This window comes from Tribolium castaneum, chromosome 5 (assembly GCF_031307605.1).
Source record: "Tribolium castaneum strain GA2 chromosome 5, icTriCast1.1, whole genome shotgun sequence".
Classification (NCBI taxonomy): Eukaryota; Metazoa; Arthropoda; class Insecta; order Coleoptera; family Tenebrionidae; genus Tribolium; species Tribolium castaneum.
In genome coordinates, this window is record NC_087398.1 from 516,146 (window position 1) to 536,457 (window position 20,312).

The following is a 20,312-nucleotide window of genomic DNA, read 5'->3' on the forward strand; positions in this document are numbered from 1 at the left end:
ACCCTCAATCGGCGACCTTGAAGCAAGATGCTCTTCGGGGTTGCAAGCCAGAGGATGCGAGAAAGAGAGCAAACAATACGAGGGACAAGGATGCAACGCCGATTTTGGAATTTTTCACGGTGTACTTTGTTAGAGAAATGACCGCAAAGAATTCCACCTTTCGTACGATTTTATTCATGTAGAAAAATTACAAGACGGGTAGTTGACTTTGCCTTTCTTTTAAGTCGGTAATTATTGACCTAATCTTTTAGTCGCGGGCTGTTGGCATAAGCTACTCGTTTTTTGTGCCAACATTGGGCGATCGGACCCACAAAGGTGGCGAGGAATGTAAAAAAAGAAGACCACCGGACACAATAAAACCAACGATCGCGAAACGGCCCAAAAGGAAATTTGAGACGAAACATCGCAACCAAAATTTTGCACCACCTTTATGACTTATCACATTTGTTAATTAATTGATAATAAATCTTAATCATCCGTTAATTATTCGTTTAATTTCTTCATTCATACACCCACCCAATGTCTCCATATTTTTTCATCACTGAATTAAATAGTAGTAACTTTTTCTACACGTAAATTACATTACATTAAATTAAAAAAAAATCATAACTCAAAAACTAAAAATCATTGACCAAACCGGTTTGTTCCAGTGAATTCAGCGGCTCATTTTCTGTATTGTACCAATTTTTTACAAGATTTAAAATTTTGATTTTTTTTGCTAAAACTTCCTGAGTAAAATACACTTACCTTCAAGAAAGTAGAAAAATTATTTTTTTTAAACTCGTTCTAACATAGTTTTTTGGACTTATATATGCCTTTACATCCCTCAAGAGTTGTTAAAAGTCCAAAAAAATTTTTAAATGTTCGATTTTTTTAGGTTTAATTTTTTAAATTTTTGTCGCGATTTTGGTCGATTTCTGGTACCCGGAACATTTATCGAACAATAACTCCGAAACTATTAGAGATAACTCTATGAAGGTTATTATCATTGGAAAGCTCTTTAAATTAACTATCGTTTTCAAAAAAGATCATTGTTTTTCGACTTATAGTTTTCGAGAAAATTGCAAATAAAAGCAAAACTAGATTATATATTTAAAAATGTATAACCACAAAACTATTGGGAGTTTGATGGTTTTCTTGATTCCAATAGACTGGCCGGATTATTTTACAAAAGTTTACATAAAGATAGTTTCACTTTTTGTGTAGTTTTGCTGTGATTCAGAAAATTGTTTGTCACTGCAGAGGGGTTTTTAGTTTTAGCCAATATTTTTGTGGTCGCAGCTATAGCATATTTTTGCTTTGAGTTTGAATTGCAAAAAATTATAAGTAATTTTTGTTGTAGAAACGTCAAATGAGTTGTTTTTTTTATACAAAACGTGAATATATTATCTAGTTATCTCGCAAAATGATTATATTGATAGGAAATAGTAATTTTTGCTAATATGCAGTTTTTTGTGGCATTTTTCAGTCGGGTATCCGAAATTTCTTTCATTTCTTAGAACAAAGCTCAAAGTGCACATTCTGCAATATTTCAGATAGAATTGACAAGCACAATAGTTTCCTCAAGATGCAGCTTTAAGCCGGCACGCTGCGTTGCCAAGTGTCCATCCCAGCTAGCCACCCCCACACTTCCACCCTCTTACAAAAGCATCTAATCGACGGTTTCGGCGGCCGACTGGAATGTCCAGGGTGAGTTGAAGCATCTCATGTGACGTTCGAACGGTGTTACCACCCCCCGCTGTCGCATAACGACTTGTACTGCCTAATCAGATGGACTTAGCAACCTGACAATTTTTCCCTGAATTCGGCTCGGATTTCAATTACTGTTGCAACCCCAAACCGTTAGAAAATTGGAAGAGGTGTGCGATTTCCGCGACCCTAAGCCGACACTTTCTATTTAATTTTTATATTCGTACGCCCCACATCTGGGTATTTTCGAATTCGTTTCTTCCGATTGACGCACACTGAAGGGTTGCAGCCGTTGGAGGCGACGTGTCAATGCGTTTTTTCACCGGATCAAGAGCTAGCCGTGCATTTGTAACAAACATTTTAAATTGAAGAAAAAAAAGATTGTTTTTCACACTTTACTGCCATTATTATTATCAATTATAGAGGGTCTGTACTCATCTGTTGAGCTTGGGTTCCTTCCATGGGAACTCTCTCTTCTATTAAGCCCTTATAGAGAGTCAGTGAAGAGTGAGCAACTGGCATAGATGCCCACCTGGCTTATCAATGATTTGATTTCCGATCTGTCTCATAATTAAATCTCGCCCACAAGCCGCAAAATCCACTAGGACGCAGTGACTCTGAGGAGAAAATGCGTGGCCGACTGTGTGTACGCACCTGGAAGTCTCTACGTGTTGACAATACTTCTTATTCTCATCATCTCCGTCTCGCATCTCTTCATCTCGTTTCCTTTAGAACTGGGATAATGCGTTTTGATTTGTGTCCTCCGATGACGCTATTGTGTATATTTGTTTATGTCATTCTTTGTTCCGTCGTGGGCTTTTTCTTCTTCTTAATTGCTTTTTTTCCATCGGGAGAGATCATATTTTCGATTCAAATCACCCTCCTCGCGGAAGTGCAGATAGTTGCGGAACGATTCCGGTAAAGAAGGGAAGACACTGCACTAGGGTTGAACGTGGGAACTGCAAGGGTAAACACCAGCAGCTGCAGCCTCCGAAAAGTACAAACACTCGGTGTTTTTAATTTGGAATCGGAGCGATTTTGGATTTTTTCTCGGATGCAATTAAAATCGGACCGATCGAGAGCGTAGGCAGTGCATTCAAGAGGAAAGCATTGTTCCCAGGAGGTTAGGCCGTGCGCCACCTGTTTTAGCTCATTACCTGGCTTCCGGTGATAAATCAGACTGTTCTCGACGAAAGGGGTGTATTATCAAAAGCACAGATTTTTCGATTGCGCGAAAATAAATTTCCATGGTTTTGGGTTATTGTGGTCATAAAGTAATATAAGGAAATGTTTGGGTTTGGGACACTTTGAAGTTTCGCCGAAAGCTGCGGGTGGCTAATAAGGGATGATTACCCTGACTCGATAAGGATGCAAGGAATCGACTTGTGGGTGATTTGGAGAACTGGCGACTTTCACACGATTCGCAGAAAGAGGATTAGCATGCTTGGCTAAAACCACTTTTTCTTTTATTGATGCTTGAGACAAAGACAAATATGTGGAGGTCATGGAAAAATTAAAATGCTCACAATGATTTATCGCCTAGATGTGATTAAACCATGAGGCACAAATCTATTATCTCTGACTAAATTTTCGTCATTGAAAGCCCATTTGATCTTCGACGTATTCAAAAACTGTCTTAATAAAATTTTCAAAAAAAATTGTGACAGTCTGTTTTTATGTCATCCTGACACACATTTTTTGGAAAAGCATGTTTGGTAGAACTATACTTATGACGCCACGACAAATTTTACCAAACAGCCATTTCATGTTAACGGACGGGACACTGCACAAATTTTTAGATTTTATTTTTAGTTTCTACAAACAGTGTCAGTAGAAATAAATTTTTCTTTATAGGAACTTAATACCACTCAAATTGTTTGCAACCTACAATTAGAGTCACATTTTTAAAATTTGAAATACGAGCAGGAACAAGAAATACAAACTGATGACGGACGGGACACAAAAATCTTGTGTGTGAAAATAGCTCTAAAAAATTTATTTAGACAGGGAAAATTAAAAATTCTTGGTTTTGTTTAACAACGTAAGAAAAAAAGAACAACATTTTATATTTGCGATAACGGACGGGACATCGCTGAACCGAATCGGGTATTTTGAAAGAAACTTAATGCTACTAAAGCTAAAACAAATAAAATGTAATAAAGTGTTTAACGCGATGACAAATTTTACCAAAAAAGTTTTTTTTCGTTACTGTAGTTATTTTTTGATTATAAACCTAGTTTATAGATATCATATCAATTTTTTTTCTTATTTTTAACTACTCCTAGTTTTGGGGTACTGTTTTATTTTTTGCACTGGAGACAAATCGGCTCCAATAATCCCCAAACCGTCGGTGTGAGCGACCTGAAAGCTTTCCCAGTGCGGCATTCCATTATCAGATGCCGATAAGAAGCTCCGAAATAATCCAAAAACATTTATTCCTTACCTAGTGCAATAAAGGTAGATCATAAAACAACTGTGTCCCAGACTTTCTACCCCAACAAAATCGGCACCAAGTGCCATAAAGGTAAAAGCCGCCCCGACTTCAAAGCCCCACTTGCGAATTTTATTTTGGGGGGGTAATAATTTTTATTATTACAACCACGTTTTGAAAATTTCCGCGAATAGCAATGTCCCCAAAACGTAACCTTGCGAGGTCAAATGTCCGGTGTGTCACCTGCACTTCCGGCAATTGTCACCCCTTGAGATCCCACGCCTTCTTGTGTGGCACTCATCCCAATATTGCAAGTCACGATATCGGCAGATGTTCACTTGTTTGTCGAGTTGAAACAACTGCATCCCTTGGAAGGATCAACCCTCCTCTCCATTCATCAAGTCGATTATTTTTATCACGTATATTACGCGCTGAAAAGTCCGTTAATCCCTTCGTTTTTATTTTGTGTGCACTCTATAATTCCGAAATCACATATTAGAGGAGTGCGAAAGGGTTGCGGTCGGACCTTCGAGGGTTGAAACCACACACACACACACAGTGGGTGGTGATTTCGACCGCAGGGTCGCAAAAAGTATATCGTGCTTATTTTTTTTACCCACCCCCGGAGCAACAGGTTGCTGGATGTTTACACCGCGTGATTGTTTTGTTTTTATTTTGCGCTCTGATGCTCCAATGTTATGATTGCCCTCTCATTGGAAAAATTAACAACCGGCCAGAAATGAGCAACGATTTATTTATCGACACGCATTTTTCGGGTGGTTTAGGCAAATCCGGCTGTGGGCAAGCGTGACCTTAGCCCACCCATATGGGTGTGGGGTTAATGGCCACAATTAATTTGGGGTTGTTTACGCAGGAAATCAATCGAAAAAGCTCAAAAAATAAAGTGATGGTCCAAGTTCTTTGTTTTGTGTTGTGTTGTAATGTGTTTTTGAAGGTCACATTTGGCCCACAGCCTCAGGTGGTAGTCAGTCGTAGACTAGTGATTCACCCGATCCAAACCTGATCAATGGAATTCAGCTCTGGTCTTGTTGGTGTATTATAAGGGCATTAGAGAATCAAATCCACCGTCTGTCCCACGATAATCATTTTTATATTAGAGTGGTGGCGTTTTGGCGAACATAAAAATCGAGATAACGAGGCGTGATGCTGCTTAATACGTTTTAAATCGCGATAAAAATAATATAAAACATGGTCAAAAGTTGGATCCCGAGACCGGACATAGCGGGCGGTGGAAGGTTAAGCGGTCAGTGATACAAAGTTCGCAGAATTGCCGCAAAATCTAATTATATGGCGCTCATTTCATTCATAATCAACATCAAACATACGAAACCCGACGCCGAAATCGGTAATTCGCCAACCGGCGGAAAAATGGATAGCGTGTGGCGCCCTTAATGGATACACAGGGACGGGCCACCAAGACCACTTTTTGCACAACAATTAGCGAGCTATTGCCAACGTCTTTGTGAACATTTTATAGTTTTGGATCTGCCTTCGACATTTTACGCTTTTTTATAAGCAGGAACAATTTTTTCAATAACCGTAAAACTCCCACCATTATAAGGTGATCAAAGAGAAATTATTTAAATAATATTGTAAAAATAATAAAATAATTAATTTATACTTCCCTTATTATTCATATTTATAATAAATTTGTAATGAACGACCAAAATTCACGTTTGTATGCTGAAAAATTAAATATTTTTTGATAGCCGACACCACCTGAACACACGTTATTTTTCCCCAACGGTTACGATAATTCTTATGAATACTTTTTGAATTGAAACTTCTTCCGTCTTTTGACGCAGATTCGGTTATTTGATTTGACATTTTTAACCCCTTCTTGTGAAAGGTAGCAATTTTTTTAACAAGGTGGGAGGGCTAAAATTCACCCTTGAACTGTGTAACAATAGATTAATAATAGCAAAAGTGTTTTCTTTCTTAGAGATGTAATAATTTCTATTCTTTTCTAATAACAAGCCTGGAAAGGTATGCATTTGTAGAAAATAACGAGATTTGGTCTCTAAAATAAATATGAAGGCAGAAAAGCTGTCCAAAATTCACACAGGAAATAATTTTGGTAGAAAACACAGGTGTTTTATTGGCTTATAAAGTATACAGTATAGGGTTTATGAATTGAGGAAAATAGTGGACAAATATTCTCTCGAAATGTTCAGTTCGATCCAGCCCACAGTGCAGAATTTGAGCAACATTTTTACGAACTAATCATTTCAGTCTTCCTAATTTTTTTAATTAATCTTTACACAGTTAACAGAATCACTTCATGATTCTGATCAAGTTGCTCCTTTGTAAGAAGATTGCAAAAAATATAGCTTAACAAGTAAAATACGCTGCACTTTTTGTACTCTACATTATTAGCTATGAAAATGTCTTTTATTTTACTAGACAAGTGGTGCATAATTAATATCTTCCATGAATTTTAGAATTTACTTTATTAGTATCTAAAGTAAAAATCAACAAACAAATCTTTGTTTTTAATTATTGTTTTAGTAAATTTTGAAGTATGGTTTTAAGAGTGGATTTTTTTATTTGTAATTAGCGAGCTGAATAGAAATTTGTTTGAATTTTCGCAAATTTAATGTTTATATAGACCTTTTATCGTAAGAGAGGGATTAATAATATTGTTTTTAAAAAATGTGCTATAAAGCAATTTTTTCACTTACCTTTATGACGGCGGGGCGATCGGATTTCGTCGATTTATTTTTGTTTTATTCGTAGGTAATTTATTTTTATGTGTGCGAATAAAGGAGAGAAAGAGCCATAAATAATGATTTATATTTATTTGTGTCATTGGTAAAGTAACATAATAACATTTATTTAAAAACTTAAGACTAACAGCTGTAACATATCAGGAAAAATATACAATAGCAACCTATGGAACATAATTACTACATACAATCAGTCTTAACAAATAATACACAATAACTGCATACCCGACTATATGCGTAAAATTGCGCCAGTAAGTATCGCCAGTAGTCGTAAACATAACAGCAAATCACATCCACATAACTCCCCGTAACAGAAACAATCAATCGACCTACGAACATTATTTGGTAACTGTCCCTAACTGAAAGTGGCGCTTCATGTCAAAAAAACTAATTAAAAAAACAAATTGCACTAATAGTAGTAACATACGCATGCCACCGGTAGCAAAATGTTGTCATATATTAAAAATATAGCAAGATTTTGCTGCTGTCTGTATAAAATTTGGCACGAGATAAAATCGTTCATTAACACATGACCCTTGCAAGGGCTGGAAAACTAAAGAATAATTGGCACACAAATTCATCAGCTTTAACTGAGGTAGATTCGTCATGGAAAAAATATATTACCTAACAACGTAAATATGTATGTACACAACGACTCACAACTCTTATTACATCTTAAAAAACAAATATCAAAACTTGCGTTGTAACATTATTGCATATTATTACTTCGAATTTACTATGAACCGGAGCGCGGATCGGTGCCCGGATCACGCGTCCGGGACTCCGGGGAACGAACCGCCGACAGCCGGCACTATAATGATCTGTACTTTTTATTTTATACATCTTTAATAAACTTGATCCTAAAGTTTGTACATCCACGAGATATCAATATAATCTGATATAAATATTTATATCTATTTTAACTGAGATTCTGAGGTATTGCTGTTTTGAATATTGTTTATTATCGGACTTGCGGAAAAGATACTTGAGCAATTACTCTGTGTTTCTTGTTTATTACTCTGTTGTCCATTTGAATCATTTGATCGTCTTCAAATAGTTTTAAAAAATATCTTTCGAAACTTAAACATTAAAATTAATATATGTACAAGATAATAAAATATTCATTCAAATAGTTACAACATTTAAGTAGGAATGTGCCAAGTGACAAAAATAAAAACTACGTACACACCTAGTGCAGTCGGTCTTTGGAGTGTCGCAACGCTCACCCTCGGTTCTTGTTCTGCGTTTTCCTGAAGTGCGTCTCGCAGTGCTTCAGCATGTGGTCTTTCCGGATGAACCCCTTACCACAGGTGTCGCAGACGAAGGGTTTCTGACCCGTGTGCAGGCACATGTGCCGCCTTAGGTCCGTCTTGTGGTTGAATTGCTTGGGACATCGGTCACACTTGTGTGGCTTGTCGCCGGCATGCTTGGAGGCGTGCTCTTCGTGAGTCTCCTCGTTGGAGAAGCGCTTTCCGCAGCGCGTGCATTTGAACGGCTTGTCTCCGCAATGGAAGGTCTTGTTGTGCTGCGTCAAATAGCACGCCTTGTTGAAGGTCTTGTCGCAGTCGATGCACTTGTACAAGCCCGGTTTGGCCACCTGTACCGTGGAGGTTATCTGGGGGCTGCCGGTGCTCTCCTCGTAGTCGCGCTTGATGTGCGCTTTCTCAGGCGACGGCGGCGCGCTCAGCGCCAAGGAATCCGTCTCGTGCTGCGGGGCCATGTCTTCAGGGGGCGCCGGATCGGCCACCGTGAGCACAGTCAAGCGGTACTCGTCGTCGTCGGTCTTGTACATGAGGGTGCGCGTCTCGGCGCTCTCGAAGGGGTCGGGGTAGTAGCAGTAAGGGGCCGTTGCCGGACCCCCGCCCCCCACGTTCGCGTTACCGTAGCTCGTCAGCAGGCCGTAGCGATGGAACTGCGCGAAGCTGGGCAGCGGCTGCGAGTCCTGCTGGAGGTCGTCGAATTCACCAGTAATACTGATGTTGCTGGTAGCCGTAGGCTGCGTAACGTGGGGGGCCGACCCGTTTGGGTACATCTGGAACTGGGGGCTGTCGAGGGGCATCATATGGGGTTGGGGTGGCCCCATGTTGAAACCATGCAGCAGGCCCCTCGAGTCGAGGCTGGTGGGTGAGGGGCCTGCTTCCCCGTTTGGGGGCCTGTCGTAGGGCGCCGGCATGGGCATGCTGTTGGTGTCCTCGTCTCCGGGGCTGTTGTTGGCGTCCTCCTTGTTGGAGGCGGAGTCGCGCGCTGGGTGGTGGTGGGCGCTGATGGGCATGGAAGCGGGGTCGGGCTGCCCGCTGGACTTGACCGCGTTTTTGTGCAAGGTGGTGTTGTAGTGGCGTTTGAGGTGGCCCGAGCTAGTGAACCACTTGTTGCAAGCGGTGCAATTGTAAGTCTTGGGGCGGCGGGCTTCGTTCGACTTCCAGTTGGCGCTCTTTGTGACCGGCGAGACCGCCGTCTGGGGCGGATTCGTAGGAACTTGAGTGCTTGTTATAACCGGAGCGCTGGGCTGAGCTGGAAGGTGCTCAAACGGCCGGTAGCCCTGGTCTTGTGGCGACGTCGTCGTCACGGTATTCCCACCCATGAACTCCTGGTTGTGCATGACTTGGGGCCCGTTCATGTATTGCTGCTGCTGCTGGTACATCTTTTGTTGTTGTTGCTGTTGAGGGGGCGACCAAGTATTGAGCAAAGCCGTGACGGAATGTGGGTTTGGTCCGTTCATATCGCCGTTTTGTCGTTTCTCATCTTCGGGATACACCTGGTGGACTTTATGCGAGTCCAGGTCTAGAATCTCGCTTTGGGCATCCTCTTCGCTCTTGATTTGGGGCTGGTGGTCGTTATTGAAAAGAAAGTGATTGGGGTGATAGGCAGGAGTCGGTGGATGGGCCAAGTTTTGGTGTTCGATGAGTTGGGCGGCTGAATCGCAGACGTAGCCGCACTTGTCGCATTGTTTGGGGCTAGGGGAAGGTGTCGGCTGGGGCGGGTATGCCGGACTCGAGGAAGACACCTGTGCGTTAGATTGAGACCGGTCGTACTGTTGATAGGGGTGGTATCTGTACGAAGGGGCTTTATGTATGAATTCTTGCGAGTATTGTTGGTTCTGGTTGTCCATTGGAAAGAATTGCGATTCGGCGAAATTGGGGTAATTATTGGGATAGTTGGGCGAAGAAGTACGTTCTTGTTTCAATTGAAAGTTTTGAAAGTTTGGCGAAAAAGCGGAATTGTCGTGGTTCTGATAGGGAGAAGATGCGCTTTGATAACTTTGAGGCGTCGGTGGATGTCCGAAAATCGTCTCGGGGGTTGTTCGACTGTAGTCGGGACTTTTCTTGTTCATGGAGTCTGAACTATCGGCCGCGGCAATAGTATTATTTGGTATAAACTCACGTTTGATGGCTTTGGGATTATTATTGTTGGTTTCTTCCGAGTGGGAAGTGGCCGCTTGGGTCGCCCATTTGTTGAGGAGGTTCTCTTTGTGGTACTGGAGGTGGACTTCAAGGGACTCGGCCGAGTTGAGATACAGGCCGCATTCCTTGCAATGATGAGGGCTCGTGTTGAGCTGCGGCTGGTAGTGTTGTTGCACGCCACTGTTGCTGCTTGCCATTGCACTCGCGTTAAAGTTTCTCAAACAACAAAACAAAGTGTTCCAAATAAAAAAATACAACTGTCACTCTTTTAATATCATAACATCGCAATAGTTCTTATTCCCGGAGGCATCACATTCGAAACAGAAAATAAACCGCGCTTGTTTACAGTTTGCATCACTTTCGGCAAACAAAAATAAAGTCGCAACAAAAAAATAAAAACAGTCTTTGCGGACGTTTAGCCCATGTTATGTCGGAGGAGCAGCGACCACGAAATGTGACTCTTGCAGAACCATCCTGAAGCCGGAGGGTTGTTTATGAGCGCACTGGTCGTCAACACTTTGATGATGATGGCACACCGCACTAGACTCTTGCCGGACAAAACACCGACTGAAGGCTTCACGGTTCCTCTCGAATTCGGAGGTCCAACGTGCTATGCGTGTTTCGCAAACTCGCACAGGCCGCACCGCTCCGATTTCGACCAATGGCTTCGCCCGGTTTAATGCGTTTTGGGGTGGTAGGGGGTAAGATGCTGCATTTTTGAACGGAGCCGGCTAATGTCTATGCGGCGATTTTGAACAAACTATAAACTAACTACTCTTTTCAATTACTATTAATCGAAGCGCATTATTAATATTTGCTTGGGGAGGGGGGAGGCGAGTTACGTGCCCGGAAAACTCCGGTAAATAGATTTCCAACTTTACGCACGGAAAACTTTCTTTGTTCCGAAAAGCCGGCCGTGAATTAACTAATCGATTTGACTACAACACGGAGAAAACTGTTTTTTAATAGCCAAATGTAATCAGCAATTGCTAAACATTAAGCTTGTTTAATAATAAACCGGACGCTTGTTTTACACTAATTCGCAACTCTTAAAGTCGATGTTAATGAAAACTAAATATTTAATAAATGCACAAGAGCGAGTTTTATTCGGAGTAAGCAGTAAATAATAAGTAATAGCCCAATTATCCGGAACGCCGAATTATTCGGAATAAAACTAAATTTAAATAAATCTTTTGGTCTTTTACAAAGGAAAGGAAGTCTAATTATTTTTTTTTACCATCCGAGAATCTCAAAACTTTCGACTAATTTGCTATGTTAACAAATTGATGATAGAATTATCCACAATTTTCTCAACGTTTTTTTCATAGGTTTTGCTGTCACGTCTCTGTGTGATTGTTGTTTTGACGGTTTGATATAAATAATTCAAGATTTTATTTAAAAAATGTGAGGTAGTAATTTTATTTCCCGAGAGAAAAGTTGTTTGATTATATTTGTTAGTTTGGTGTGTGGGTCCATCTTTGCCGGCGATTACAATAACAAAAATATTTTAATCGGGCGCATGCAAATAAACACGAAAATACCTCGCGGCGCACAATTTTTCAATCAAAATACCATGACGTAAGCTCGATTTGAATGCAACATGCAATTTCGGTTTTGCAAGGACAAAAGTCCATTTACCTCGATCTTAGACGTCGTTGGTTGGAGTAATTAACCCCGGATCGGGCGGAACGTGTTTGTTGAAAAATTCCGAATCGGGACTAATTGTAGTGTGCATGAGTGGCGTCCCGATTTGAAAACAACATTAGATGGTAATCCGAGGCCTTGTCAGTGATATTCAAATTTCTTACATAAGCGGGCGGCCCTCGAGAGGCCCTGCCAACAACAAGAAAAGCATCAGAAAACGCGCGCCGAGTTAAAAATCGCCAACATTTCTTCGTCACTACTAAACAAATTGCAAGCGATTTGGTAGACAAATTCAAATGATTATGTGCAAAGTCAAGGTGAGAGTGTTCGCCTTTTCGGCGGCTGAATAAACTCTGATGAACTTATTTTCGGTTTTTTTATTATTTTGACCAGACGGAGTCTGCATGCATTAATTGCATCCTGAGGCATTCTCAAATTCGGCTGCTGCATCTTTCAAGGTCCGGCAACAGCATTGTCTAACCCGACACACAACGAATCGCCAGATAAAACGCCAAAAACTTGAGAGAAAAACACAAAGCGGAAAAACCCCAGATGCTACACGCTCATAAACCTGTACTTACTTTATCTCGATAATAATCCGATTTAAGGAAAAATTAGCAAAAGTGTGAAAACGGGACCCCCACCTAATTTAATAACGCAATCGAACCACGAAACTTGGGAAAAATTACTTGAAATTTATTTACACTCTGCAGGCTTTCAGTACCTGACTCAAAAAATTCAAATCGTCACCAATATTTCGAAATGCAGGTGTTTTTGGTAATTAGAGCATCTTTTGGATAGTTAATAAGGCGTAAATTCTCATCCAAAGGTAATTAAATACGGGGCAATTTACGAAAAAATCACAGCTGAATCTAAATGGCCTTCTGAGCAAGATAACATCTATCTTCACGGGCTGGCGCATCCATGGATTTCTTTTGTTGAGGGCCGTTATTTTAGCCCCCGCACCCCGTCCTAATGGCCCTTCGGCTATTTGGCAATAGTCCGTTTTACAGGTACTCACCCCAATAAAGCGGCACATTATTCTTATTTTACTCTTCGAACTGTGTTTCACGTTTTTATCGCGACGATTCAAGAATTTAATTAAACGAAATCAAGCCCAAATTATCGATCTCATTTTTTCTATATAGCTTACAAGAGTGGAAATAAATATATTGCTTCATTTGGGTTCAAGGAAATGCTTTTAAAAATTGTTGTTTCCGAGTGTCGGAGGTCGTGCAAGGTTATTGTTTGGACTAATTTAGCGATTGTGGCGTAGATCACACACTTTTCAATAAATTTCGAAATTTACATATTCAAAACTTTTGTGAAATTGCGTAATAAAATTCTATAAATACAAATTGACTGCATAAGTTAATGCATGCAAGTTATGGTAAGTTATGAAGAGAAGTTTTCCTTAGACGTCCAGGGCCAAAGTAGTACAACCAGAGGTTATATGCTAAGCCATATTACGTGATATAAATTGTATTTGACTAAAAAATTCATTTATGGTCATTTTGAACTTAAACCAAAGATGCCAGTCATAGGAGCAACAATGTGCACTTCCTTATAGGCACACTTCCAAGGCACTTCTTCTACAAACTAAACAACAAATTAAGGTTCTTGTGTGTTCAGTGGAAAGTCGTTATCAAAATCAAAACATATACGGAACTATCACCCTTAACAAGTTAAGTGTTAATATAATCCAGATTGAAGTTTTGAACTGTGCTTTAATGGATATTGGTTAATAGTAGGTATGTATAAAATGAACATTCATATACCAATTAATTTTAAGGCAATCAATTACATATTAAAAAAAATGTGACGAAGTCTACACTATTTATTTTCTTTTTTGTTCTGTCTCTACCAGTTCAGTTCAAATTGATTGGTTGTTAGAATTACAAGTTATAAAGAGAAGTAGGTCTGGCAACAAGATAAGAAAAGTCTTAGTTTTCTCTTGATGGTATCTTAAAAATTTAAGACCGGAGACAAGATAGGCCAAGATTTTATTCAACAAAACTCTTGACAAAACTTTTGAGATTTACTTCAATTAAAAGTAGCAACGTTTTTCAGCATTTTTCAAAAAAATAACGACTAGTTGTTGGTTTTGCGAAAACAAAAGGAGACTGAATCAATAACTCCGTTGTAAGAGTTTGGAAATGACCGACAAATTAGATAATTTAGGTTCTTTAAACTCTTAGAGCCGCTTTACAGAACATTTTAATTGCAATTCGAGATTAACTTGACATTAGCCCATAAAATTTTATTAAAAACTGATTATAGTTGTTTCGGCTTTATATAGCCATCATCAGATGGAGGGAAAATTCACATTAGCATTAGTTATTAAATTATTACTAAATTAAATTAAATTATTGAATGAGATTGTTATTAACTATTGTTAAAGTAAATTTTCTGCAGATCTGATAATGGTTATATAAAGCCGAAACAGCAGGGATTTTTTTGGGAGTAAAAGGCTACAGTGATCAACAATCCAACTGAACGCCAAGTTTTAATTTTCTCTTGTTTATTTGTGTTTTTTTTATCAGTATAGCATTTCTCTAATTTGCTTAGTTTGATACAGTTTTGTTTCAATACAAATGCTTGCTCAACAAAAATTTTAAGAAATTGTGTTATAAAATTCTATAAATACAAATTGACTACATAAGTTAATAGCATGCAAGTTATGGTAAGTTATTATGAAGCAAAGTTTTCCTTCTAAACATCCAGGGCCAAATTGGTACAAGCAGAGGTTATATGCTAAGCTATATTACGTGATAAAATATTTGACTAAAAAATTCATTCGTGCAAGATTTCTTCGAACTAGAATCATAGGAAGAATCTCGCAGTCTTCTAATTACATTTCAACAGCATCCAACATTAAATTTGTTAGTTATTGTACAAACATAAAATTAAAAAGTTTATTTTACAATGAAAAATGATTTTTCTTTTTTGTTAATCTCAGTCTAATTTCGGCAATTTTTTTGCTTTTTATCAACGAAACAATGTTGTTAAAAGTTATACACTTTCTGGACTATTTCGGGCGAAAACAAAACACAATTCAAAATCGAAATTCCTAGAAAATCCAGTAAATTTTCAATGGTACACTTTAACTAAGAAACAGAACTTAGAATAACAGAATAGGTTTTTCGTTGATCTTTGTCATTTGGGTAATTGCTCACTTTTCGGTATAAACTGCAAACATTGACAAGCTTTCGGGGAAAGATAGTCAAAGCTTATCGGGAGTGGCAAAGTGCTAATCTCTCTTCGGGCTCGTTTTCGTGCCCGGTGTGAGAGTTAATAAAGAAATATCATTGGATTCGTTCAACAGGTAAATATTAGCGTGATATTAAAAATGTGCCGCTTTCTCGAAATCGCGTCCCCGATGGCAGCATCCAACACTTAGCCATCATCAAGGGATTCTTTTATCTCTTTTTGTCGCGTTAATTCCGTCTCTTTTCACGCAGCGCACAACGAAAAACTTCATGCGTAGGTCAGGGATAAGAATCTGTGCTATTCTTCCCGGCCATTAACAGTTAGATTTAATTCAAGACACGTCAAATTATTTATATTAGGCGTCTCTCTCTCATAAAAACCACCAAGCGAGAGAGGTTCTTTGACGGAACCAGCTGTTATGTTGCAATAATATTTATTTAACTTAGATAAGCTCATTTCATTCACGAACAATTTTTTTTAATTGGATCAAGTGTTGGTACACATGATTAGTGATTAACAAGATTTTAATTAAAAAAAAGCCACAGCAGAAAGCACTAACACCAAGAATCGTCATTTTTTGACGCTGTTATCCATTCAAAAGACAAGATAAAGTTGTGACCTTGGCGAATGATTCGCCCAAAACCGAAACAAGAATTTACACCCAGTGGGACATTCTCCAGAGGCAGATGCTGATGGAAAGTAATAAATGATAGCTGTCTCCGAAAATGCGAGAATTCGATCGACTCACTTTGAAAAAAAATGGAAAACGTCTAGCTTATGTGAACTGTTGTTATTGGCATTGTTTATTATTACTGATAAACACTAATTAAATAAAAAGTTGTTGTTAGAAAAATAAAAAAAAGGATGTGTTTCCGCCCGGGATCGAACCGGGGACCTTGTGCGTGTGAAGCACACGTGATAACCACTACACTACGGAAACTTGCTACAAAGTACGGCGTACTCGACACTTAACGGACTCTTATCTCATTATGTTCTAATTTTTTTAAGACAATTATTTGTGTTTTAGTCACGAGATATTCTTACATCTGTTACATAAAAATATTATCTCACTGAATTATACCAAAAATCAAACTTTAAATTAAATTATTACCTACATTCTGCCATTAATTAAACAAAAAGCCAAGGGAGACTCTGATTTTGAAATTAAGTTGTAACATGACATCCAAGCGTTTTTGGCCTTAAACTATTTTGAAAAAATTAATTATTGATGGATTATAAAGTATTATAAGATGAGCGTTTTAAAACAATTTTTTTGTTCAGTTTTGAATTATGATTTTTTTTTTAATTTGAAACCCTCAAAATTAAATACCGATAATACAACGTAAAACTAAATAAATAATAAAATAAAATAAGTAAAAAAATTGATTTGAAGATTGGATTTGTTTCTGTGCCATTTTTGAGGAGTTAGATCTTTGATTTGCTTGCCAGTGCCTTAAATAAAAGTACGGTTGCTCAAAGGTGAGAAATGTGTCCATTAAAAAATCGGTGGCAAGCAAATGTTGTCCGTAAATGTGTCCAATATGTCGATTTTGTGCGAAAACGTCTCTTTGAAAGTAAAAGCGATATTGAAGGCGCAATTCAGTAATCCCCTCAAAGTTGTAACAACGTTAAATTCTAGATTTAGTGTGTGATCGGTAAAGGGGTCACATATTTGGGATTTTGCGACTACTTTGATGATATAAAAGAACCGGGTAAGTTGATTTGATTGAATATTCTAGTCAGTGTTCTTTCTTTTAGTTCCAGAAGACCAGTCGTGTGTGTGCAGGGGTGAGTGACAAATTGTCTCGCAGGCCGTAACGAAAAAATCCCTTTCTTTCTACTTTTTGTCTCTCCAGCGATGTATTCATACACACATTAAATTAATTACAAGTCCTGCAATAATTTGAATATGATGATGCATTTGTGATTTTTATTTAGGCACAATGTTTAGGTTTTGTTAGTCACCCACGACCAGCGCGTGTTTGTCGAAGAAATAAAATGCTTTTACTATTTCTTGAGGCGCGTTTCGGCTTGAATTTAAATCGCGGTGGTTTAGGGGAGCGGGGCCTCTATTCACGAAAATTCATTAGATTTCCCGAACGTAAAAAATTTTCGTGGCTGGAAGACGCCGCCTCCTTCCATTAAAAATTCCTGAAATAATGGGAGGAGGCAGGGCCACACGTGTTTAACTTACATGAAAGGCATTAATTTAGCATTAGGAGGGTAGCAGGCAAGTGTACAGGGCGACACTGGACGAGAATATATGGCGAGTAATCGCAGGAGGCTGTTTAGTATGTGAAACGTGTAAGATGCCCAGGGCGCGCATTTGCGACTCTCTCCTGACCTCCCCGGTCCCGACACCACAAGGGGTTGATAATGGATATATTGTATCATCTTCACGAGCTCGATGGACATCTTACTCACATGGGAACGACGCCACCTTACCTAGCCATATAATATCGCTCAATATTCACAACTTGTCAGGGATGATAATGGAACCAAGGGGAGGGGAAACGGGCATTTTTCTTACATTACAAATTGACGCATTATCGGACGAATTGAGCGAACGACGGAAATTCCAAATAAAAACGCACCGAAACGAGACACGATTTGTTATGCGTTGGGGCCACTGTGTCAAAAAGACTCAAAGAATCCATTTAATATCTGACACCACACAAAAAATTACTTATAAGCATAACAGTTACTTAAGAGGCACGCACAACGAGGCGCAGCCGAGTTCTATAATTTCAAAAATTTTGGTATTTTATTTTACTTGGCAGGATGTGTTTAATAAATTTTTGTAAATTCGTTGTTATTATATAAAAAAGGGTGCGGTTGTAAAAATAAGTGCGGTAGTTCTTATCTTACGCCAAATTTGTGGGCGTATGATATAACTCAGGGTGTTCAAGCGAGTTGGTTTTCGGAACTGTGTTTTTTTGAAAAAGCGTATTTTTGTGAAAATAAATTAAATTATTTTAAAAATTAAGCAAAATCGACCAATAAAGATAAAAATTTTAGTGTGAAAAGCTACATCAAATAATACAAAAAATATAAAGCGCTCTATTTAATTTCGGAATCTTGTGTTATACTTCTACTTATAGGTGAGTCAGTGGTTAATATCTAAAATAATTTTATAACTTTGTAACTAATTAATTTTCTGTGAGAAAAACCAGTAAAGTTCCTTTTAGTTGTCTCCTTTGCTCTTCGTCTTTGCCACCATCTTAACCAACTTTACATCTTATTCCCCACATCCGCCTCGAAGATCGCGTTAAATACCCATCACCAAAATTCGGCAAATCGCATTTGTCGCATTTGTCCTCATCTTTATCAACTTGTCCCAAATTTATTTTTGTACCATCTCCATCGCATTATCCACTCAAATTCAATTAGAATTCTTCGTAATCTCTCCATAACGAATATAAACGAGGGCAAACAACAACATTTAATAGGGTCTGATGTCGGTATTGATGTGCAGTGATTAGCGCGTGATAAGCTGATAGTTTGGCGACTAGGGAAGGCGAGGGTCGGTCGAACACGCGACCTAATGAAGCCTATTTGTTTAGCCGAGTGCAGAAAACACGACCGGAAAACGGTTTTTATCGTGATTTATTGGACCATTTGTCAGCAATCGGGACATCTTTTGTAAAAATTAACTCGAGATAATCAATTGGCGTGTATGCATGAGGTATTATCGCCTCTGATGGTGTAATGTATCATCAGGCGGTAATTAATGGCACTCGCCCGGCGCATCCACCATTTTCCATCACGCGACAATCAAACTTTTTGACACAGTTGTGGTCTAAAATTGTAAATATTAATGCCAGGTGATCAAGCGAGACATGGTGGTGTGTTTGTACAATTACAGGCTTCTTGTTCGACAATTTGAACTAGTAGGTAGACCTTTCGTGTATACAATAAGTTCGTATTTGAGTGTTGTGTTGAGATTTGGAGTATTTGAAGAGCGCACGTAACGCTGTTAATCGGGTTCCGGTACCTCGGAGGAATTTGTATGTATAAGTAATAAATTGTCGGTGCGAGAATGTCCAGGCAGTGGCGGGCGAAGATGGGGCGAACTGGGGGATGGGGGCCTTGTACAACACGTGCGCCGGGGGTGGACGTCTCCGCATACGCCGGCACTAGATTAACTATGCCAGGGCCGGAGCCGCCCACCGGACAAGCTCAAGATTAAATTTCCACGAAGCCGCTTTCAGACAACAACTGAATAAATACACGATGGGCTATCTGATCAAAGTGGCCCCGACTTTGGCAACACTGACTAAGTTGGAGAAAGAGCAAAGATAACAGCACTTCCACAGGTCATTTTGATCAAACATTTAACTCAAAGCATGGTACAATTATAAGATCTTAAAAAGTGGGTTTTCAAATTATGAAAACTCTTAATTACTGGATTTTTTTGGAATTAAATTTGCCACTAGTGTCCAGTTTAACACAAAATCATACAAAAACTCAAAATAATTTAACTTGTGACATATTTTGGTATAGATTTAAAACAGCAAAAGAAAGTAAAAAGTTAAAAGTAGTGCGTTTTCAAATAAATTAATTGTGACTCTTAGCTTATCAAATAGGTTTTTAATTGTAAATAAAATAATGCACCGACGATCACTTCTTGTTTTTTGGCGAATTTTCTGTAACATTTTTTTGATTTTTGCTGACAGCACAACTTGTCAGAATCCAGAGGAAATATTTTTGAGTTTATAATTAAAATTATTATAATTTTAATGTTTATTTATCGAAATATAAGACCAAGAATTATGTATTATATTAACTTTTTTGTAATGGAATTTTTATATTACAATCATTTACTTTACTTAAAATAAATACATATACAAGAACAAAAATTATAATTCGTTCTTAAACACTGAAAATTATGAAAACAATAACCTTACTAGTTACTAACAGCATTTCGCTTCATAGTTTTTTTTCTATTTTATATTTTCTATTGGAGTTTTTCGGAGAAATCAACCAGCAAACATATTCTAGCATTACGTCGGATTATTTCTTGTCGTCTCTGTATGTATCTTGAAGAAACTTTTCCTTATGTTTATCCGATACTGCGATAAAATTCTCAGTAAAGAAATTTTGGTAGAAATGAAGCTAACACAAAATACACGTATTCAAAGAACATACTTTTAATAAAAAGACAAATTAAAAAATCTGTCGAAAAATACA

The 20,312-nt window shown here is 38.5% G+C and overlaps 1 protein-coding gene and 1 non-coding gene across 2 annotated transcripts; both read right to left on the reverse strand.

Annotated features, from left to right (window-relative positions):
• Positions 1-6,924: 6,924 nt before the first annotated feature.
• On the reverse strand, positions 6,925-10,901 carry zld (zelda). Its single transcript, XM_001812216.3, has one exon. The coding sequence runs from the start codon at positions 10,463-10,465 to the stop codon at positions 8,090-8,092; it is 2,376 nt and encodes a 791-aa protein (XP_001812268.1). The 5' UTR covers positions 10,466-10,901; the 3' UTR covers positions 6,925-8,089.
• A 5,088-nt stretch (positions 10,902-15,989) lies between these two features.
• Positions 15,990-16,062, reverse strand: TRNAV-CAC (transfer RNA valine (anticodon CAC)). Its single transcript has one exon. It is a non-coding gene; the product is annotated as a tRNA-Val (tRNA).
• Positions 16,063-20,312: the final 4,250 nt, after the last annotated feature.

Coding starts and splice junctions, on each gene's coding strand:
- zld (XM_001812216.3), bottom strand. CDS start 10,465: ATGGCAAGCAGCAACAGTGGCGTGCAACAACACTACCAGCCGCAGCTC.